Source organism: Neovison vison, chromosome 2, assembly GCF_020171115.1.
Source record: "Neovison vison isolate M4711 chromosome 2, ASM_NN_V1, whole genome shotgun sequence".
NCBI classification, from domain to species: domain Eukaryota; kingdom Metazoa; phylum Chordata; class Mammalia; order Carnivora; family Mustelidae; genus Neogale; species Neogale vison.
Genome location: NC_058092.1, coordinates 239,862,088 through 239,884,818, shown reverse-complemented (window position 1 = coordinate 239,884,818; position 22,731 = coordinate 239,862,088). Strand labels below are relative to the sequence as shown.

At 65.6% G+C, this 22,731-nt stretch overlaps 1 protein-coding gene across 1 annotated transcript; it reads right to left on the bottom strand.

Annotated features, from left to right (window-relative positions):
• Positions 1-257: 257 nt before the first annotated feature.
• Positions 258-20,458, bottom strand: ADGRA1 (adhesion G protein-coupled receptor A1). The gene is made up of 4 exons (XM_044236724.1): positions 20,335-20,458; positions 16,239-16,384; positions 1,972-2,070; positions 258-1,476 (listed from the first exon to the last, which is right to left on the bottom strand). The coding sequence occupies exons 2-4, from the start codon at positions 16,346-16,348 to the stop codon at positions 258-260; spliced, it is 1,428 nt and encodes a 475-aa protein (XP_044092659.1). The 5' UTR covers positions 16,349-16,384; positions 20,335-20,458.
• Positions 20,459-22,731: the final 2,273 nt, after the last annotated feature.

Sequence of the window (22,731 nt, the reverse complement as noted above, 5' to 3'; positions counted from 1 at the left end):
AACACCTGCTCCGTTCCTGGCCGCCCGGGGGACCGTGGACTATGGGGTCAGAAAGCCGGAGACTGGGACATGGATGGCCCGTCTGACCTTAGGATTCGCAGAAGCAGACGTGGCCCGAAGCATCTTCCCACTCGGGTCCTCCACAGCGAAGGGTCCGTGGGGCTGCCGGCCGCGTCTGAGAAGCGCGCCCCCGCCGGCCTCCCGTGCAGGACCCTGCTCTGCGCCCCGTGCATCCGCCAGGGTTCGGCGGCGTCCGGCTACACCGCAGTCTCGTTCCTCCAAGGCCCTGTCCTGATGTTGCCGATGCCACTGGCACTGAAGGACAGGACTTCACACAGGTCTCCCTTGAGCAGCCCGTTTTGCCCGGGGCCACCGAAGGGCAGGGACTGTGTCCTCCGGAGCATCTCGAAGTGCACGGGGCCGGAGGCCGACTCCCTGCCCGGCCTCAGGGGGCAGCCGTAGAGCACTGGGCTGCTGTCGCTGCCCTCGGGCCGGCTGACCAGGGAGAAGGGGTCGCCCTGGGTGCAGCAGGCCAGCGTGTGAGCCCCCAGCGGGCCCTCGAGCGAGCTGGGGGGGCTGTCTGTGCGTGAGCTGCGGGGGCTGCCGTCCAGGCTGGACGGGATGTGGTAGGCGTACTCTGGCTCCTCCAGGGCCGTCCGGTGCCGGCTGAAGTAGGGGGGCTGAGTTCTGGCCTGGAGGCCCCTGTGCAGGTGTGGCTCGTGTCCAAAGGCGTCCTCCTCGTGCACGTGGACGTGGGCCGCGTCCTCCAGCCGCTGCTCGCAGGGGGTCTTGGCGCAGCACGGCGGGGCCGGCGACAGGCAGTTGACGCGGCTCTGGGCGGCCTGCAGGTTGGTCATCTTGCAGTGGCTGGTGGGCGGGTGGCCGAAGCCCCGTGGCTTGCCCGGACACGGCGCGTCCTGCAGGCAGGCCACGTGGCCCATCGCGGCCCCGTTGGCGTCGAGTGCGGGGCGGGCGGCCAGCTGCGGGGCGTGCGCGTCCCCACGGCGGCGGCAAGAGCACCAGCAGTGCCACACGTCCTCCCGCTTGGCACAGTGGTGGATGAGGACGAAGAGCCCCAGGGTCACACAGAAGGCGCCGTACAGGCAGCTGAAGACCATGTCCAGGAAGTGACCCTGCGACACGGCCAGCGCCCCGAAGGCCCAGGTGGCCGTGAACAGGAAGAGCGTGAAGGCCGCGGCCCGCAGCTGGGCCTGGAGCGAGTGCTCGTTCTGCAGCAGGGAGGCGGCCAGGCCGTCGCGGGCGGGCAGCGGGCCGGGCCGGGCCCCGGGGTGGTGGCCAGCCTCGGGCCCCGCCAGCCGCTGCTGCTCCTCCGTCCGCAGCCTGAGCTCGTACCTGCGCTCCGGGTGCCGCCGCAGCTGGACGTAGGTGCCCAGGAAGTAGACGCAGGTGACCAGGGCGATGAAGGCCGCCGGCCCGTAGAAGGCACCCAGGCTGGGCTCCCAGGCCATCCAGCAGCTGCGGGAAGAGAGGGGTCCCTGAGGGGTCGCCCGGGGTGGGGGCGAGGGCCCGGCCGTCCTCGGGCCGTGGGAGGACTTTCTCTGTTTGACCGTGGTGAGGAGACCGGACTGTCCCTCCCTGCCGGCCCCTGCCGGGACAGTGTGGCCGGGAGTCTGGGCTGGGGGGCCGGCCTCTCGGCCTTTCATGTCCCTCGTGCTGGAGCCCCCGAGGGAGCAGAGCCAGTGTGTCCTGCAGGCTTGGCCTTTTGGGGGCCACTGAGGAGAAGGCGCGTGATGGGCGGTGCGGAGCTCGGTGGGGCCGTGTGCACTCTGACCTGGTCCCCGGTGCAGCCCACAGCGCCCGGGGAGGGGGACTCAGTGAGACGGCGGACTGCTGGGGGGACATAGAGGGGCAGGGGACGCAGTCCCAGGGGTGCGCCCACAGGTGGTCTGGGCACAGGGAGATGCGGGGGGCCGGGAAGGAGCCTCCACCCGCCCGGTGCCCGGGACTCACTAGGGCACGTCCTCATTGTCCACGCCGTAATTCCCGATGTTCGTGGTGGCTGTGACCCCGCAGATGATGAAGGGAACCCCTCCGCCGATGAGGTAGGACCTGCGGAGAGAGAAGGTCCCCCAGGGGCAGCCTCCAGCGCTTGGGCAGAGGCGGGCCAAGGTCTGGCCTCCAGCAAGGTCCGGCCCCCAGCTGGGCCCCTGCAGAGCCGGGATGCCCCTCCTCCTACCACCCTGCACTCCCTCCTCCCCTGGCCTGAACCCCTTCTCCTCCCTCTCCTCATCTACCCCCTCCCTTATCCCTTATCCCACTCCCCAGCTCCTTCCTGTCCCCCCCCACTCCCCCCCCCCACACCTTTGTGCTGGCCAGCAGCCTGGCTTCTCAGCTGCTTGGGACGCATCTGGCCTCTGACACCACCCCCAGGACAGGCCCGTCTGGGTGGAGTTGGCCCCCACCCTGGACCCGGCCCGACCTTCTTGCCAGCAGGGTCTTGGCCGGCAGCTCCATCCAAGGGCCCTCTCCCATCTACCGTCCGACCCGTTGAGGCTGGATCTCGAGCATGTGAGGAGCTTGCCGGTCCGACCGCGTGAGGGTCGCGGTGACCAAGGGGCCGATGGCTCTTTGTCCCTGACAAGGGGAATGCCACTGGCCCCAGGTCCGGGGGTGAGAGCAGGGTGACCCTGGGGCTCTGTGCCTCCCAGAGTTCTATATACAGAGAACATGTCCTTCAGAACAGGACGAATACAGACATTTTTCTGACAAAAATAAAACGGAGCAAATTTGCCACCCACCGACCTTCCGGAAACGCTCAGTTTCGTCCTTGAGGCTGAGGGGCTGCTGTGCCGGATAGAAACCCCAAGAACGGAGGACGCCGGAAACGCTAGCTATTAGGGCAAACAGAACATTTTGTTTTCTCTTAACTAAAAACCAATATGATTGTGTGAAGGAAGAGTTGTAACACTGCCCAGGGAGTTACTGCCACGTGCGGACGGACGGACGCCGCAGCTTCGGCGCCGCGACGGTGTGGGACGGCCCCGCAGGGAGGCTCATGAACGAGCGCGGCTGTCGCGCCAAAGATACGGGGAAGAGTCCGTGGGCTTCGGTCCCTGAGGCAACACAAGAGATTAACAGGCAAAGGGCTAATGGATAAGTAAAATGAAATGTGGGAAAATACTAACATAATCCTAAAGGACAAAATAGGACAGGAAAGAAGGAGCAGAAGGAGAAGTAAAACCTGAAAGCAGGTGGACGGGTGGTTAAAACAAAGACCTAGACCGTCCGACGCCCCGATGCCCCGGGCCGGCAGAGCAGGTGGGCAGGGGGCTCCGTCCGCCGGGGAGATGCAGGGAGGCTATGGCGGCCGCACCGACGCCAGAGGACAGACTTCAGGAGGAGGACATAGGTCAGTGTCAGCACTGCCCACGGCGGGACACGGCGGCCAGGCCGTGTACATGCGGGGCCAGAGACTCAAACGACACGAAGCCGACAAGGACAGATCCACGGGGGGAGCCGACGAGGCCAGAGGCACAGCCTGCGATCCAGACGCAAGCGCTCGGCGCTTGTTAGGACAACCAGGCAAGAGAGGAGGAAAGAAACCGAAGATTTGGGGGCACCTGGGGGCTGCGTGGTTATCTGCCTTTGGCTCAGGTCGTGATCTCGGGGTCCTGGGATCGAGCCCTGCATCGGGCAACCTGCTCAGCGGAGGGCCTGCTTCCACCTCTCCCCGCCCCCGCGCGTGTTCCCTCTCGCTGTGCCTCTCTCTGTCCAGTAGACAAATAAAATCTTAAAAAAAAGAAGAAAAAAAAAAAAGAAACCAAAGACCCGAGCAACAACGTGACTCACTTTGCCCCGTGCCCTTCCTGGAGCATCAGGCTCAGTCCCAGACGCACTCTGCCCCCGCTGAGGCTCCGCTCGCCGCGCCGGACGACGGGTGAGCCGCGGGGCAGCCCGGCTCGCCTCCCCAGAGCTGCGATCACACCGAGTGTCGGGTGTGACCACCACGGCGTCCGGCCGGTGAGGGACGACGCAGTGACTGGAGAACCACATACACGCGGACGCGAGACGACACACTTCTGAATCATTCGTGGGTCGAAGACGCCGTACGGGGGTCTAGAGAACACTTCAAACAAGATGACAGAGGAAACAGCACGTTTCTGGGAGGCAGCAGACGCCTTAGAGGGACTTTCGTGGCCCTGATGTCCGTGGGAAGAGAGGAGGCTGGATGCGCCACGCGCCGAGGCAGAGAGCCAAGTGAACGCGGAGTCCCCAGACGCAAGGAGTCCGAAAGCCAACGGGCAGGGCTGAGGATGACCAGCCCAGAGTGATGTCCACAACCAACGGACGGGTGTCCACGCACTGCCTCACGCCCCGCGGGCCGGCGAGAAGAGGGGCAGGCAGACGACCGAGGGCGAGTCCGTGTGAACGACCGTGGCCAGCCCTGGAGCGGCTCCGAGGACACGGGCAAATTCCCCGAGAAAATACAAATTAGCAACAGCGAGACGAGCATCAGAAAGCGAAATCTCTCTAAATGTTGGTTCCAAGATCCACAAACACCCAACAGAGAAACTCCCAGGCCCCCCGAGTGCCACCGGGGAAACCGGACCCGTCGGAGGGAGAGATGACGCGAATCCGTGCCCAGCACGCTCTTCCAGACAGCAAAGGAGGCGCCCGGTCGGAAAACCCGCGGCAGAAAACCGTGGAGGAAACACCAGGCCGGTGAGAGTTACGCAGGCACGCGGTGTCTCTCATGAAACCAAAGTAGCTCATCACGGAAGCACAAGGAGATTCCCTGCGACCGTTTCACAGACGCAGTAAGGTACTCGGCAGAATTCAACCCACGCTTGCCGTGAGAGATCTCAGCAGACCGGGACAGACAGCCGGGCGGCATCGAGGGCAGAGGCTTGTGGTCCGCCCCGTGGCCCCGGTTTCGAGCAGGACTTGCGTCTACGCAGCACACAGCGGGTGTCAGAGGGTCTGCTGGGGCGGGGGCGGGGGGCGAGCCAGGAAAGACTGTAGGGAAAACATCCCTGATTGCTTGTAACGGCTGCAGGAGAAGGCCACAGGGGAGCGTGTGCTGGGGGACCCGGCCCGGCGGGGGCCCGGTCCACGGCCATCCGTGGCCCTGTTCCCAGCACTGACCAGGCTCGAAAGCCCCTCAGAACCTGCAGAAAGCCACTTTCCCCGAGCCACGCCTCCACCCTCCAGGGAGACGAGGACCCTGGGGTTCCCGTCCCTCCTCCTGTAATGCAGGGGAGGCACAAAAGCGGGGAGCGCGGGAGCCTGTGACAGGCACAGCGTGAGGCTTGCTCTGCATCAGCAGGCGTGCTGCCGGAGCTGGTCCCTCCGGTGTCCCCAGGAGGACAAAGGGGCCACATTGCTAAGCTGTCGACACCTGGGGGCAGGGGCCCTGGAGACCCCCTGTTGGTGCCCCCAGGCGACACAGCCCCCTCGACTCCTGGCCAGTCCAGGAGCGGGACACCATTCCCAGCGGACTGACCGGCAGCCAGAGCCCTAGTGCCCCTGGCTCCTGGGGACCGTGCCCTGCAAACCCTCGCAGCCATGCATCCTGGAGGGTGAGGGGGCCACAGCCCCACTGCTTCCGGCTAGGCCTCTCAAGCCAAGGGGTGCCTCTTCCTTGGCTGGGGCTCCCCCGCCTCTGCCCGAGCTGTGTCAGCCCCAAGTAGCCAAGCCTCCCGGACGGCGGCCGAGCTCAGCTCCCGGTGCCAGCCGGGCTGTCGGCAGAGGGCGCTGCAGGCCGCGGCAGGGCCCCACCCAAACACTGTTCTTGCGGCTGCTGGGCACTCGGCATGGTGGACGAGCAGGACATCTGCGGGCCTGTCCCGGCCCGATGCAGACCGCTCAGCACTAGCCTCAGCGTGCGCAGTGCCCGGGGTCACTGGTCGACCCCAGCCACACCCTCTCCCTTGGGGGTTCCTGTCCTCCCCTCCTGGGCACCCTGCCCTGCTGTGCTCACTGACCTGCTGTCTTTTGTGCACAGAAGTCCTGTCTGCTGGATCCTGCACGGCCCCAGAGGACACTGGCCCATTTAGGACCACGCACATGTCCATGTTCCCGGGTCTCCACACAGACCGTCCAGGGCAGGTCTGCTGGGTGTCTGGAGCTCACCCGGCTCCTGGGGGCAGACCAGCCTCTTCCTTTAGGGCAGGGTTCCTAGAAAGAAGGATGAACCAGGACCCCAAGGAAACCCCAGCTGCCGCCCTGTGACGCCGCACAGGACCCGAACATGTGCACAGGGCAGGACCACAGGCCCCTGGGGAGGAGCGTGGGGTGGGGGACAGGCCTAGGCTCCCGAGAGCACGGGGACAGTGGCAGGGGAGATGGGACAGCCAGTGACGGCGGAGCGTGGAGAGCGACATCTGGGTTTGGGTGGCCTGACGAGTCACTGGAGCACGTACGGGAACACGAGGTCCACCCCGGCGCGGGCGGGTGTCGGCCCCAGAGCTGGGCTGTGCTGACCCCGCGCTGCGGATGTGGCGGCGGAGGCGGGGACGGGGGGGTCCGGGCGACCTGATGTCGTCGCAGGTCCTTGCAAGGGGCGCGGGGGTCAGATGGGAGGGTGGTCGCTGCACGGCTGGCTGGAACCGGAGGGGGCCGTGAGGAGCGTAGACGCCTCCAGAAGAGGCAAGAAACCGTCTCTCCCGGGAGCCTCCGGAGCCACCCTGGCCACACCTGGATGCAGCCCAAGAGGCCGACTGGGTTTCTGCCTGCCAGGGCTGTAAGAAGCAAACGTGCTGTTTCAAGTCAGTAAGTTGGTGTGTGTTTGTTACATCAGGAGCAGAAAAGGAACATGGTCCCGAGCCATGCACCTCACGTCCCCCACGGCGCGTGTGGGTCGGAGCTGGATGTGGGTGTGGGTTGGAGAGGGTCCCCCTCACAGAAATGCAAACGCGCCTCTAGCTGCCGTGAGTAGGAGAACTCTGACCCACGTGACCCCATGCTCCCGTGAGGTGCTTGTGAGGGGCTTTAACAAATCAGCAGGACAGACAGAAGGACGGTGGGGAAGCAGCTTGAGGGGGTGCGCCACGGAGAGAAAGCCCTCAGGAGCGTGTCCCAGCCAGGGAGCTCGGCGGGCGTGGGGCGCTGCCGGCGGCCGGGGAGTCTGTGTGGGTGAGCCCTCGGGAGGAGCTGGGCGTCCGGGCCGCAGCGTCCTGTCCACAGGAGCAGGTGAACCGGGCCCCGGGCCTGCGGCAGCCCAGCTAGGCAGATGCATCCCACGTGTGCGTCTGAGAAAAGCCACGGGCAGCGAAGGAACCAGATGTAGACGGTAAGGCCCGTGGGCCCATGCGTACTCAGAGCTCGTGACCGGTGCCAACAGAACCAGTGTCTGGGGACGCGTACTTGGGTGGACAAACCCGAAAAGAGGCAGAGAAAGTCTCAAGAGAGAGGGCTGTGGGCCGGGTGTGAGCGTGACCTGGTGTTCCTGGCAGGGGAGCTTCCGCTTCTCCCCCGGAGGGCACAGGACAGGCTCTGTAAGCATGCAGTGATGTTCTAGGCATTTTTTTTTTTTTGATGTAAGTGTTCAATTTAAAAACAAAAAACCAAAAAACCAAAAACCCCAAACAATCCAGAAGGAAAACGGAGCAGCATGCCCGGGCCCCTGGGCAGGTTGGTCAAGGCCACACCTGACCGGTGCCAGCGCTGGCCTTGGGACAGCATCAGACCCGGGCCAGCCCGGCACACGTGCCCGCGGCCGACTGGAACCGGGGTGCAGTGGGAACAGGCCGGCTCCTGGGACCCGGCGGAGCTCCAGGCAGTGGGCACAGGGCCCTCCGGCAGCTCCTGACGCCAGGAGCCTGGGCCACGCTTCAGCTGCCACGCACCTGCCAGATCCCCGCACACGGACACGGCTCCGCCTTAGCCCCCGCGGAAGGTCAGTGCCGTCCACACCACATGCCCTGTTCCCGTGCACTCCGCTCGGGAAGCACACGGTGTGGGCCTGTGCACGCGCACACACCCCAGAGGGCCCGCCCAGGCCGGGGGCGGAATGTGACAGGTCAGGTGCCAGCTGCTGCTCCAGGGACGGGCAAGGATGGGCCCTGTGTCCAAGCGCAAGGCCCCCCTGGGAGCCTGCCCCTGAGTTCCGGAGGTGGAGGCCAGAGAACCATCTGGAAGCCCGTGTCGGGGCTGGCCCGGTCAGCAGCGCGTGGCTGCGGCGACCTCCAGGCCCTGGCGAGATCTCTGCCACGTTATTCCCACGCGGCCACTTGCTTCCTCTGCCACTGGACGAGCAGGAGTCAGCCGCAGGGAAGCCGGGGGTTGGCGCCAGTGTTGGCTGCTGTGGGCCCGCGGGACCCTCATCTTGGCGTCTGTGTCTCAGAGGACGGGCCATCATGGATGCTGCCCATCAGAAAGAGGGACAGGCCCAGGACACGGCCGTTCACGCCCCAGCACTGCGTGGCAGCGACAGTTTCCCTGATGTGAACTTTCCGGCCACTGGGCTCTTCTGAGCCGGCTTTGACAGCACGAACGGGCCATCCAAGCAAGCCTGCTCTGCCCGCGGGCAGCTGCGAACACGGCAGCCCTCCGGGGGCCTTGTGCACTGCTGCCCGGCACTCTGTCTGGGCTGCCTCTTCCTTCCTCGAAGCAGCGCGACCAAGAACCCGGGCGCGAAGGGAACAAAACTCCTGCGACAGAGAGAAGGGAGGTGGGCACAGCAGACCGGCCCCCCCGCAGCTGGCCCCAGGTTTCAGAGCCAGCAGGGGACCCGTGTTGGGGTCCGGCCACCAGCTAGGGCAGTGAGCCCTCCTTGCCTTCCTGGAGGACTCCATCCACCAGCCGGCCGCACCCAGACGCGCCCCATTCCCCCCAACACAGACACGGGAGCTGCGGTCCGGTGACACGGTCACAGAGCGAGTGTCGGCAGGAGAGATGCAGGGACGGGGACAAGGCAGGGTGTGGGGTTCTCAGCAGGGTCCCGCCCCATGTCCCTAGGGAGGAGACGGACGGTGGCGCTCGGGGGAGGGGCAGCCAGCGGCGGGGAGGTGGGCTGGCAGTGGGTCTGCAGCCTTTGGGGGCGGCCCTGGCGGTGTAGCCCAGAGGCCCTGAGACAGCCCTCTCCACCCCGTCCGTCCGCCGGCACCGTCCCCGTTCACGCACGAGGAGCCTCTTGTGCTCAGCGTGGCAACTGTTGCACCTCCGTGGCCTGTCTCTGGGGCGTCCTCTGTGCCTTTCCTCAGCGGCTTGTAGTGCTTTCCCCGGACCTGCAGCAGGTGTCCATGGAGGACACCGCCCGCCACGTGCAGCCTCGGCTGGTGGGCCACCACGACCGGGCTCCGATAGGCCCCAGGGGCCCAGGTACCCGGCTGAGTCCGGCTTCGGGCCCGGCTTCCGCAGACTGCGTCTCTCTCCTCTGGAGCCTGTGCTGCCCATCCAGGTGGACCCCGGCCCGGGAGGCAAGGGGGTGGGGGTGGGGGACTCGGGAACTCAGGCTGGGGCTAGCAAGAGGCGGAGGAGCCCTTCCAGAGACTGACCTCTCGGGCCTTCTGGACCCCGACTGGCCCCCCCGGCAGAAGACACTTCCTCTCTTGAAGAGTGTCCCCAGGACTGCTCTGCTGGGGGCTGTCCTGCCGGCAGCCCACTCACAGAGTCCGTGCCCGCGACGCGCTGGCACCGTTGGTCACCGGGGAGCCCTCCAGGCTGGGTGTGCCTGAGCGACGCAGCCCAGGTGAACCCGAGCAGCACGCATGTCCCGGGGGCCGCTGTGGGGCCGCGGGAACCCACCCCAGGCACCGCCCCCGCACGGGATCCGTCTCCAGGTCCGGTGAGCACCCTCTGTGCCGGCTGCGACTTCGGAGCTCCAAGCGATCCGACTGACAGTTTTCGCCGGGACCAAGAGGCCCTTCCGCACGGTCTGAGTGTCCAGGCCGCCCACCCGCAGTTGCCACACGGGTTTGGAGAAGCTGCTTTTGGAGAAGGGGCCCTGGGGGTCACGCAGACAACGTGAGCCACACCTGTGCTGAGCCCCGGGCACGAGACGGGTGCCCAGACCACGAGACGCGCGGAGACACGCAGTAGCGGGACTCACGCCAGCCGGGGACAGCCTGTGGCGCGGCAGAGCCCCCCTTCTGCCTGAAAAGACGTTCCGAAACCAGGGCCAGGACCTCCGCCCCCAGGGGTGGGCTCCCGGGGTCACAGGAGGTCATGGACATCAGCCTGGGTGGCTCATGCTCTGCTCAGCGATGGCCGCGGAGCCCCCACCCCTTCGCAGGGCTGCCTCCGGCTGGGTGCTGCACGGGCTCCTGGGGCCGTGTTGGTCGGGGGCACTGTATGAAGAAGCCGAGGGCGGGCGCCACCCCGTGCTTCCCAGCACATGCCCTGCTGTCCCAGAGGGGCTCCTACAGATGGAGCCTGGGGCACTCTCCCTCCACGGCAGGGCCCAGGCTGGCACCAGCTGTGTACTGGGGAGTGGGTGGGCGAGTGCCCTCCACCACGGAGCTCACAGTGTCCAGACGAAGCCCCTGGGTCTTGGGGCAGCTGCGTGTTTCAAGAGGGAGCACCAGGCCTTGACGAAGCAGGAAGGACTTAGGAGCCCGTTGTCAGGAAGGCCGGCGGAGCTGGTGACGTTGAGGTCAGGGCATGATCGCAGGCGGCTGACTTGGGGGCTGGCCCTGAGCATCCGGAGAGCCACAGCAGGGAGGCCCGTTGGTTGTGAGGTGGCGTCCCTCGGCCAGCGGCTCCAGTCCGAGTGTGTGTCCCCAGACTCACCGGCAGCCCCACCCCAAGGGGAGTGTGCGCGAGGCGGGGGCCCTACGCATTGGTGAACAGGGGCTGTGCTCCTGCGAAAGGGACCCCGGGGAGCCCCCTCCTCTTCCACCCACGAGGACACGGCAAGAAGTCTGCTCCCGCCGAAACCGAGCCCGCTGGCCCCTCCGCAGGCGTCTGGCCTCCGGACTCTGCGCTTCCGCTGTCCATAAGTGCCCGCCGGCGGCCGTCCCGGCTCGGACGGAGACACGGGAAGCCCGGGGACGGTGCATCTACCGAAGGGGGCTGGGCAGCGCCGCGGGGGGTGCCAGCACGGCGCCGCTCTCCCTGGCGCTCAGGCCTGGAGCCCGTGGAGCTGTGTGCCGGAAGTCTCTGCGGCGTGCTGCGGGCCGTGGTCCTTAAATTGCCCAAAGCGTGGCCCGCGGAGGTGAGGGGGAAGACGTGTGAGTAGCTGTCAAAGCGGTCCAAGGAAACGCCCGATCGGGGCCCGCAGCAGAACGTGACCTCTCGGAGACGGGGGCCGGCGATGCCCCTTGTTCTGTGGACACGGCGGATGCAGAGTCTGCAGAAGCAGCCTCGTTCTTTCTCCTCCCGCGTTTCTGAGCCGGCCGACCCCTCAGCTTGCCTTTCTTCTCCAGCCACGTGGTGGGAACGAGCAGGGAGGTGGCAGGCTTGCGGGGGGAAGCGGGCTGCCCGGGCGGCCTGGCCTGCTCTCCTCCAGGACCTGCAGGGCCAGCATCCGTGGTGGCTGAGCGGCCCCTCCCGAGGAAACCGGGACGGAGTGGCAAGCCGGCTTCTGGGGCAGAAACCCCGTGTGTGTTCTGCTGCTGGCGGAGGATCTGTGGGACCCCCCACCCGGAGCTCACCTCTGCGGCTTCGTCGACGTCCTCACCGTCCTGAGGACCCATCACACCCAAAGGAGCTGAGACCCTGGGGGCAAACCCTGACCTCGCACTCGAGCCTCGCCCGTCCTGGCCTGGCCGGCCTGCGTTCTGGCCACGCCATGGAAGTGCCAGGGCTGATGCTGGACCCCAGCTGGGCCCCCAAGAGGGTATCTGTCCCCGTCTCGCCAAGCTGGGGCGAGCCGCCCGGTTGTGCCATCGAGGGCCTGCGGGGCACACAGCCGCCCCCTCTCTGTGAGTAAAGTGAACTTGCCCCTTGGAAGCCTCGTTCTCGGCTCCCCCCACGGAACGCAGCTTCCCACCGACCCCACAGCTGTGCTCCTGGGACCTGCCCTCCAGCTGGAAGGGAGTGCTTACCCACCCGAGGCTGGGTTCTTCCAGACTCAGTCCTGTGACTAAAATGGAGTATTTAAGACCAATTTAAAGAATATTTATTGAATCCCTAACATCTCTCCATCGAACCTGCAGGTGCTGTGTGCCGGGATCTGAGGACACAGCCCTTCCTCTGGGCCTGGGGAGGAGGGCAGGGGATCTGGGCATCTGGCCGTGGGCCCTCTGGCTGGCATGCTGGGGAAGCCAGCTGAAGGCCGGGGCCAGGCTGGGCAGCAGTGGGCAACCCTGCGTGCTTTGGGAAGGGGAAAGCACAGCCGGGCTTCCCCCATGGAGGAATGGAAATTCTTCAGGGTGGTGGCAGGACCATGGCCACCAAGAATGAGGCCTGTGGGGGATGGGGAGGTGCAGGGTTGGGGGCAGAGTCGGGGCCTGTGGGCTCCCTGATTCCGGCTAGGGGACGAGAGTAATCTGGAGCCATGCTGGCTTTCCGACACGGTGACAGGATGCTGAAACGGGGACATGGGTTTGGGGTTTGTTCCCGTGGACACGTGGGGATTCCTTCCATGAGGACGCACTGGCGGGCACTGTCAGAACCCCAGGGGGAGGCATCAGCCACCACGGGAGTGAAAGCCTGGATCCAGGAGGGACAGACACTGTGGGACGCGGCGGCTTCTGGCGGCAGAGGAGAGAGCCCGCGTGACGGGCAAGGTGCCGTGTCCTTGCACCAGAGAGGCCCTGGTGGCGGGGGGCTGGGCTGGCAGTGCTCCTGCGTCTGTCACCCGGTCCTGCCCCCACAGAGCAGCTCCCCTCTTGGGCCGACCCCTCCCATGTCCTCCCCCCGAGGTCATCGCCTTCCTGCATCCTGCACTTCCCAGCACTGGCCTGAGGACCACGCCCCCCTGCTTGAGACAGGCAGAGCACCCCGGCCGAGATCCGCTCCCCAGCGGAGTCTGCCCCTCCCCCCTCCCCCCAAGGCCGTGGATGGTGTGCTACATGTCCCTAGAACAGGGACGTCCCCTCAAGCCACGGGCCTCTTTGGTGGAGCTGGAGGTTCCTCCCCTCGGCCTGACGCGGAAGCCGGCACGGCTCTCGAGAGCACCCTGCCGCCCCGAAACCTAACTGTCCGGGAAACGGAGGAGCCAGCTGCCAAAGACAACCGTCACAGGAAGCTCAGAAAATACTGAAATGAGTGATACAACGTGCCCGAATCACGCCCCGAGAGAAATCGTCGCTGGGACCGTACGATGAAGACGGAAGGACCTGGAACTCGCCCAGCTTCACGCCGCGGCGACCGAGAGGACTCCAGCCGCAGGCAGACGGGAGCGGCGGGGCCGCGCAGGAGTCGTAAGACAGGGAAGAGCAAAGCCACACCGGCACGCGGGCTCTTTAAAACTGCACAAAACGGGTTGTAGCTGCCAGCCAGACTGACTTAGAGAGAGAAGGTGAGAGAGGGGGAGAGACAGGGCAGGGGGAGAGGCAGAGAGGGAGGGAGGCGGGGGGGTGGAGAGGGTCCTGTTGTGCTGGAGGTCCCAGCCAGAGTGACGAGGCAGGAAGAGGTAGCATTAAAAGCTGTCCGGACAGGACATGTGTCCCTGTGTGCTGATGACGGGACCACACGCGCGCACACACGATCCTACGCGTCCACGGGGAAGCTCCCAGCTCTGGGAACAAATCCCGCCAGTCTTCGGGACACAAGACCAACACACAAAGTTCAGTGGTGCCTCTGCACGTAAGCGATGACCGACCCGAAGACGGAGAAGACGTGCCGGTAGAGATCGTGAGGAAAGAGGTCTAACCCAGGCGGTGTGGGACGTGCGTGCTGACAGCTGTCCGTGTCCCCAGCAGAGGTCTCGTGGACCTGAGGACACGGACAGCTGTGCTGTGTTTACGGATCGGAAGCTGTAAAGTCCTCGAGTCAACCTCTCCGCTCCCAGGACTCTGTCGGGTCCGGGCCGGTTCAACCAACACCGCAGTGACCACTTTTACAGAAATGGACAAATGGACCCTAATGTCCATACGGAATCGCCAGGGACGCTGAATAGAGGAAACAGTCCTGAAGCCGAAAGCCTCTGCCCCTCTGCCTCCTGAGCCAACCTGACTCGAAGGCAACGTGTCCGACCCCAGACCAGGGGTCTCAGCCGGGCAGCGCCCCCCGCCCCCACGCTGTGGCCGCCGAGCAGGGATGGCCCCCAGGACTCAGGCCGGGGGTGGGGGCCAGGCAGGCCCGAAATGCTCTTCCAATCCAGAATCCTGCGAAGTGTTAGGGGAATGTGAATGGGAATCACTGAATGGGCTTAGTTCCCCCCAAAACAGCGCAGAGGGGCCTGTGTAGCGAGCGAGCTGACCCCGGTGCGGGAGCGCGGAACGCAGGGCCCCGCCCCACAGGCCCCCTCCCCCGTGGCAGACCCCTTCCCGCATCTCGGCGGCCACCTGGCAGCGAGGTCAACGTGAGAAGTGAGACCGCTGACCTGTTTCTCAAAAAGCTCTGAGTTCACACAGGACGTCCTAACGCGAACGACTCCCTTTTTATTTCTCATCGGAAGACGGCAGAGCAGGGGGGACACAGGGGTGCCTGCTGCCTGCAGACGGCGCACGCACCCCGGGCCTGCCGCAGGTCAGCGGGACCTGCCGTGCAGCGCTGCCCAGCCGATCGAGGGGCAGGGACAGCCCGAGTCCTGGGGTCACTTCCCTCCCCGGGAGCCTCAGGAGCTACAGGCTGCAGAGGCTGCACTCAGGCTCCTGCCGCCGTGGGAAGGGGATCAGGGACGCAGATAAAAGATGGTCCCTGCGGCCACTCGGAAGAGCCATTGCGGGTAAGGGTGCCTCTGGCCGGGGAGGTGTCTGGGAAGACAGGCTCTGGCCCCTGACCTTTGGGGTCCCCATGACCACCCCCAGGCCAGGCCTGGCCACAGAAGACAGTGGAGGAGTCCAGGCCTCTGCAGAGCCCAGAGCCAGTGTCCAGCCCTCCCGAGCCTCATCCTGCAGGAGGGGTCATCACCTAGGGAGCTGCTGCCGGAATCCCATCACATGCCCCCCGCACCCCTGCCCCGCTGTCGAGCATTTGTACCAAAGAAGGGGCCAAGGAGACAGGTGACAGTGGTTTCCAGACAGCACGGCAGGGAGAGCAAGTGTCCCAGAGTGACCTGCAGGTGTGACATGCCAGCTAAGAGCACAGCCACCGAGCCCATGCCCCTCTTGTCCTAGGCCCCCTGGGCCCACAGTCCCCAGGACACATGCCCACGGAGCCCACAGCCCACGGGGCACATGCCCACGGATGCTCCCGGCCCACTGCTCCTGGAAGCACCTGGGAGTCTGGTTCATTATGTGCATGTGGCACCATCAGAGAGAAAGGCTCCAGAATATTCCGAGGCTGCCATGTTTTTCTTCAGAAAGCCAGGCAGCTTTTCAGTCGGTGACAGACAGGACGTTTATTCTGAGAGTGATTCTTAAACCCCAAGGAGCAAAGGCCTCCCCGGAAGGAGGAACAAGGGACGGAAACCCTGCCTCCCCGGCCGGCGTCGGCAGCAAAGTGCCACGGGCCCTGCTAGCTGTGTGGCAACGGGTGTGCGAGCTCCGGAAACTCCGTGTCAGAAAACCTAACGAGGTCACCGTATTTATTAAACAGCATAGGGCGTTGTTCTGTCTGCCTCAAGATGAGTCCCTCGGACGAGTTCAGGTCACTGACATATTTCCTGCAGGCCCTCCCAGTTTAGACCTGGACAGAGTTCGGTCCAAGGGGCTGAGTGTCCGTGCCCCTGGGCCCAGACCAGGGGGTCCTTTGGGGTCCTAGCAGCAGAGACATCAGCTGTCCCTCACGGGGACCACCTGCCCATCCCGAACCCTCCCAGCCCGACCGAGTCCTAGGCTTCAGAGCCACCTGCCACCCAGCCTTGAAAGGCCCAGGCCACGTGGCCACCTCGGGGGTTGGTAACCAAGCCTCAGTTTCTCCCAGCTAAGGAGCCGGTGCCTCAGCCCACGGCAGCCCAGGGACAGGCTGGAGGCAAGACCGGACCCACCCCCCAGAGCTGTCCACCACAGCCCCTCGTGGCGTGGAGCTCAGTAGCACAGAGACCCACCTGCAGGCCCCCACACCCACCGGCTCCGGCTCTAGCCCCCAGCTCCCCGACATCCCCTCTCCGACACCCCACCCTGTCTCCAGTGCCCCGCCCCGCCTCTGGCCAACAGTGCAGACTGGCTCGTCCTTGGAACCCAAGCTTCCCTGTGAGCCCGTCTGCTGGGACCCCCGGGAGGGAGTGCAGAGCCGGGGCCCTTGGCGGCCGGTGGTGGAGGCAGGGCTCGCGTGCGCTCGGGTACCTGAGCAGGGGCTGCTTGGGGTACGGCGGCTGGTCTGCGGCCGGGCACGGGGGCGCTTTCCTGGTCACCTGCTCGTAGATGCTCCCGGCGGCCACCCCGATCCACAGCATGCTGGCCAGCGTGGCGTAGTGCAGCAGGAGGCCCGCCTGCAGGAAGGGGCTGCTCAGCTGCGCCGCCCTAGGGGACCGTGTGCTCCCCAAGCTCTGGGTCTGCGCCCTCCCGCTCCCTGTGCTTTCTTAGGGGCCAACTCAGTAGTGACAGGGAGTGACCAGCAGGAGGGCACGTGGGGTCCCCAGTGAAGGCAGATGTTCCCCTTCACGGGGAGGTACATGGGCTGTGAGGCTCTGGCACGGGTTGGCTCTGCTGTCCTGAGGAGAGACGGGGCTGGGAGCACACGGGCCTGTGTCCATGCACCCAGGATCAGCGTGGCCGGATGTGGGACCCTGAGGGCTCCAGGAGGGCAGGTGCCCCCAAGTGGAGGGCGGGGCGGTCCTGCAGCAGGGGTCTCCCCAGCGGCATGGCCTTGCGGGGTGAGTATGACAATCCAGGGTCAGACGCTGAAATCCACTCCCCATGAGGCCAAGTTGTTGGTGGCCCTCAGCAGCGGCCCCGGCCAGCCCCCTGGCCGCACGTACTGCCCTGGCAGACTATGCATCCCCTGCTCGGTCTCTGCCTGCTTCCCTGGGAAGCAGTAAGCTGACATTTCACAATGACAAGTAAATTATGGCTGTCGCTGGAAAGGGCACAGATGTGTAAGGAATACGGAGATTCTGACTAAAGCTAACGCTGTTTCACGATGGTTTATCAAACCCAGATTCCATTCTCACTTCGTGGAAAGCTCTAGATCGATGGGAATGGCACGGGTGGAGTGGGACCCCAGAGTTGTCTGTGGTTTTGGGTCGGCTCCCTGCACGCACGTGGCAAGTCCAACCTTCTCCTCGGCCTGGCCGGGGACCTGGGGCGTGAGCGCTCTCTCCCCGCCAACCAGAGGGAGGAACGGGCCACGTCTGCCGGGCCCTTGACTGAAGTACAGTGAGTCTCTCTGTCCGGGGGACAACAGCGTGGCTGTCATCCCAGATGAACAGCAAGGAGTCCCCGGAGGAGTCTGGGGGTCAGGAGGAGAGCGGGAGGGGCTGGCTGCCGGCCTCGCCGGGACCCAGACCCTGCGCCCACGTGGGGGCTGGGGGAAGCAGGAAGCGCAGGACCCCGCCTCCCAGGGCCGGCTTCAGGCTGGACACAAGGGGAGGTCCTAGGGACCCTGCCCTGGCTTCCGGACGGGGCTGCCGCCACTCCGGGAAGGAGGCAGCCACGGGCCATCCCGCCCGGGCCCGCGTGGGCGCTGACGCGTGTTGTCGTGTGGGACCACCGGAGGCTGTCTGTGCTCGTGACGTCACTGAGGACCGCAGTCAGACTCCGGGTCATCTTGTTGCCGTAGCAACCAGCTGTCCTCCTGCCGACAGCGCTTCAGGCCGCACGCGGGCGTCATCTTAGCCTGGGTCTGAGCCACACCGGCACGGGGGAGGTGGTCCAGGGCGCCCCGTGCTCAGGCACAAAGGCGGAGGCGAGCTGTCCCTTGTGAGGGTGGGGCAGGCCTGGCTGCGCACGGGGGAAAAGCACGTTTCCCCGGGTGGATTGGTTCCAGACACGTGGAGGCTGAGACGTCCCGTTCCCAATGGGGCAAGTCGGAGCCAGGAGAGCCGAGTCCAGGGGCTGGGCGCCGATGTCGCAGACTGGGTAGGTGCACAGAGAATCCCTCCCTCCTCTGCCCTTGTCCCTAGGCCCCCAGGGGAGCGGATGAGTCCCAGAATGGGGAGGGCAGCTGCACACATGCCCCAGAGTGACGTCTGACCCAATGTGGGCCCCGCAGAGAGTCCCATCGACACACTGAAGCGAACTAGCCCATCTTCGGACACCCCGTGTTTCAGCTGTGTCTCCTTGGGCCTGCCCCAGGCCAGCCGTACTGGGCATATCTGGCCGGGCTTCCGTAATAGTGACTGACACTCCACTGGTGTCTGCTGATCACACGCCTGTGTTCTAGAATCGTCGGGGGAGAGCAGGGAGTGTCACCCCGAGGGCTGGCCGGCCCCCCATTCCCTCACCTGGGCCCCCGCTCTGCTCTCTAGAATGCACACAAGGCCCTCTGTCCCTGCTCGCCTGCCGGAGAGCTGGGCAGCCCAGCCAGGCCTCGTGTGGCTTCATTCCCAAACCTGGGCCGTGTCCCGATGCCTGTTTGCCAACGAATGAGCGAATGACTCATGGTCCCGCTCACTGGCGGGAGGTCAGGAGGTCGGGGGGCATCCACTGCGGAGCTCACCGGCTGGCTCCCTCTGACGGGGGGCCCGAGGCCTGTCACCACAAGGCAATCAACAGTCTGTCACACACGTCCTCTCTGCAGACCGTGGTTCTCTGGACCCGACCAGGTCTGCACCGTCCCGAGGCCGTCCACCCGGCTAATCGGCCGGCCTCAGATGCTGCGAAGACACCAGCCAGCGGGCGTCCCCATCGGGGCTGGTGCACAGACACAGTTCCCAGGTTTTTGGGAGGGAATGGGCTCCCCAGTGGGGCCAAGGAGCCTGGGAGCGGCGGGCGGCTCATCGCCAGGGTCCCGGCACGGGCGCGCTTGAGTGGCCCGGTGGGGCATGAAGACGGAGTCCATTTCGTGGCTCGCTGCCGGCATCGCTCCTCCACAGGCATAGGTGGAACGTGGGTCGGATTTTCCTGAGCCCCCACTGTCTCCGTGCCTCTCCACAGGCTTAAGGAAGCGGCTCTGCCCCTTGGCGTGGTCTCCGTGTGTGTCGGCAGCGTTTCTGCGGGGGCTCGTGCGCGGGTGTCCGAGTCTGACCTCTGATGGGGCAGACAGCCTGGGTGGGGTTCCCAGGCAAGCGTGCCGACCCCAGGTGCCAGGGCTCCAGAGCGGGAGCTCAGCAGCCCGTCCTTCCCCAGGAACCCCCTGCGGGAGCAGACTCTCACCGCCTCTGTGCAGGGGACAGGCCACCGCGTGTGCACAGGCCACCATCAAGGTTGGCATTGTGGCCTCTGGGTGTCAGGTAATCAGGCCTCAGCGGCTCCCACGGCCATCAGAAAGTGCTGAATTCACAGAAAAAGACTGTAGGGGCAGCTGCATGACAGCCTGTGGACACCAGGCTGAGAGCTTCCCTCCATGGGGCCCAGTCCTTGGTAAGACTCTCCTCAGTCCATGGGTCAGCCCCCACCTGACTCCTGCCTGGGCACTGGAGGGGACCATCCATCTGGAGGTCACTGTCCACCTGGAGGGAACTGTTTACCTAGAGGTCACTGTCCATCTGCAGGAGACGGCCCACCATGGAGGTCATGTCTGCATTGGAGGAAACTCTACCTGGAGTTCCACTGTCCACACAGAGGTCACTGATCAGCTGGCTGAGCTGGGGCTCTGAGCAGGGGCTGGGCAAGGAGCTGGAGAGGGAGCGCATGGAGAAACTTGGGCCTGGGTCACGCTCGGCAGCACAGGGAACCAGGCTGACTGCCGGGGGAAAGGTCTCTTCTGAGCTCTGACCAAGGGGCATTTCCCCCCTTTTAAAGACAAGCCGGGGGAGGCCACGGGAGGGAAGAAGACCGTTTGGTGACTTGTTCTCAAGGCTGTGACGCTCTGAAGCCCTTTCACCTGGGAGGGGAGCAGAACCTTCCCGAGTGAGGTGGGGGGTCTGCCACAGTTCCACGTGGGGGCTGTGCCTCTGGGGCCTGCACTCCCTGGCCAGTGTCTGGTGCCAGAGCTCCTCCTCCCTGACCAGAGCTGTGGCATCAGCATCTGTGGACTCTCATCTGCCCCACCAGGCCGTGGGAGGGCAGCTCCCGTCTCTAACCCTGCGACCAGCATCCGGGGCTGGGCCGCGCACGCGCAGGTCGCTGGTCACGTGAAAAACCGATTCTCTGACGTGATCTGATGCTGAGCGCAACGGCGGGCCTCGCTGGGGGAGACGGATGCGGACGCCCACAGTTCCCTCCGGGAGATGCGTCTGGGCCAACCCTCGAGTGTTAGTTCGTAAACAAGAGCACGAGCCCAGCTTTCCCCACTGGTAGCAGGTGGACACACACTTTACATCCCGTCACTCACACTCACCGCCTGGCACAGGACTGGGTACTTGCTGCGGTTGACGCCGCCCGCAAACACCGTGAAGGTCAGAGCCGCGTGGAAGCAGAAGTTCAGGAGCGTGTGCCGGCCTTTCCGGCTGATCCGGATGGCGCTACGGGCAACAGGGAGGTCCCGTCAGCACCCAGCATGAGGGCGGAGCGTGCAGGCCAGCCCCCCCCCCCCCCCCCCCCCCCCGGCAAACACACAGCGGCCCCTCCCCCACCAGATCGAAGGGCACGAGGCAAAGGTGTGCAGAGGGTCCTGGCGGCTGCTGTAACTTCCCCAGGACATGGGCTCTTGGGGCACGTGACCTGACCCCGGGCCATAGGAGGAAGAACCTATTTATCTGACTGATAAGAACACGGAGGCCCCCCCGGGGAAGACCTTGGTGGAGGCCTAGCGTGGGAGGGCATGGCTATCCCTGAGCCCTCGGCCACCCTCGGCTGCTGTCAGGGCCACCCCCGGTGCTAGGCCGGTGACCTAGAGGAGCCTTCCAGGGTCGTCTTGCTCCGTGAGGAGGGGCTCACTGCAGGGTTTGCGTGGGACGCTGAGCACACGACCTGCGGCAGGGCGGGCCTTACTTCCGGTGCACGACGTAGGTGACCACGCAGGCCAGGAGACAGAGCAGCATGACGGCAGTGCAGGCGTACACCACGGGGTGCAGGACGTCCCCTGGGTACTGGGGCAGGGAGAGGACCGTCTTCAGATCCTGGGAAGGACACAGAGCAGACGTGTGAGCAGGAACCGGGCACCCGGTGGAGCTGCCTGCACCCCCCCGTCCGGCCTGTCCCCTGCAAACCATCGGGGATGTCCGCGTCGGGGGCAGGGGCCCTGCTTCCTGGGACTGCGCCCGTCTGAGGGCCCCAGACCCGCAGGCCACGCGTGTCCGGATGGAGCCCCCCAGAGAGGCAGCGACTCAGGGCAGGTGGCCGGGTCCCACTTGCCAGCCTCAGGCACCGGACATCGTGCTCTGTAGAGTCTCCCCGGAGAATCCCGGGCCACGTCCCGGCAGCCGACTGCAGTCCCGAAGAAAGAGCAGTTGCTGGGTCGGGATGGGGCAGCCCCGAGGCCCTCTGCACGGCCTCGCAGTCCCGGGTCGAAGGCTGGAGGGCAAGGGGCACGTGAAGCTGAGGGCGAGGGCCCTGGCCGGACACGGGAGCTGAGGGACTCTGCTTTTTTGTCCATCAGACTGGTGTGGTGAGCTCTCTCCATGTCGGCATAGGGAGCCTCAAGATTTACCGGCCCCGGGACCAGGTTTCCAAGCCACCAAGAGAAAACGTGGCAGCCAAGCAGAGCGTCCCGTGGGCCTCGCACACCCTGCCGGGCACACGGCACCCAGGCCCTGTGATCGTGCGAGGGAGGAGAGGGCCCCGGGGCACAGACCCTCCTCTGCGGCGCAGGCCCTAGAGGTGCCGGCGGGGACCCTGGCCTCGCGCGCCTCTGACCTCTGACCTCTGACATGCACTGAGCAACGTTCCAGACCCTTCATGTGCTGTAACTCGCCGAGTCACGAGGACGCCCGGCCGTGGACCGAAACCTATCCCTACAACTCAGGGGTTGGAGTCCTCGTGCCCCACGTGCCTGCAGAGGGGGTGGTGAGTCTTTTTGGGGGTGACCAAGGTCACAAGAGGTCACAGGATGAGGCCTGGTTCAATAGGACCCGTGCCCTTATGAGATGGAGACGAGGACACAACCTGCCCAGAAGGAAGACCGTTGGCGGCCACGGTGAGAAGGTCCACGTGCCTAGGAGGGCGGCCTCTGGAGAACGTGCCCCTGACACCTTGACCGTGGGCTTCCAGGCTCCAGGACTGAGGGACAGTGTATACGTTAACTGGCTCTGCCTGGGGTGCAGGTTAGGCCCGTCCCCCGCCCTGGGCTGCTGGTCGCGGCCCGCCTCCCCGGCAGACGGACGCAGCCCACCGAGGGGCTTGCTCCTGTGCCCACTGTCGGGGCCAGAGGGTGAGACGCTTTCTCCACCTCTCCGCTTGTGCTCTGAGCCGCTTCCACAGCCCGGGACCGGATTGGCTTGGGGAGGGACGGGGGGAGGCTTGTGCCCACAAGGGGCTGCCTGGGGGTCCTCTGTGAGACCACACGGAACTGCCCAGGCATGACAGCGGGCTGGTGGTCGGGGGTGTTGCACGCAGCCTTGCCAGCAGTGCCCATGGTGGACGCACCCCCCAGGCTGACACAGGCTCTGGGTGGGCGCTGGGCCCCTCCCTGCTCGGTCAGGGCGGCAGGAAGCAGCTGGTGCTCCTCCAGGACGGTGCCCAGCCCGAGTCACGCAGGAAAGGGTGGAAATGCCCCTGAAGGACGCTTGGCCTCAGCTGGTCTGGGAAGACAGTGTGTCCAAGAGCTAAGACAAGGCCCTGGCCCATCAGGGAATGT

What these genes read in the sequence shown, in the direction of transcription:
- ADGRA1 (XM_044236724.1), bottom strand. Translation starts at nt 16,348, where the DNA reads ATGCTGTGGATCGGGGTGGCCGCCGGGAGCATCTACGAGCAGGTGACC. An exon ending in CCCAAGCAGCCCCTGCTCAG is followed by an intron (nt 2,071 to 16,238) that starts GTACCCGAGCGC and finishes CTCTCTCCGCAG; the next exon opens with GTCCTACCTCATCGGCGGAG. An exon ending in GACAATGAGGACGTGCCCTA is followed by an intron (nt 1,477 to 1,971) that starts GTGAGTCCCGGG and finishes CTCTTCCCGCAG; the next exon opens with CTGCTGGATGGCCTGGGAGC.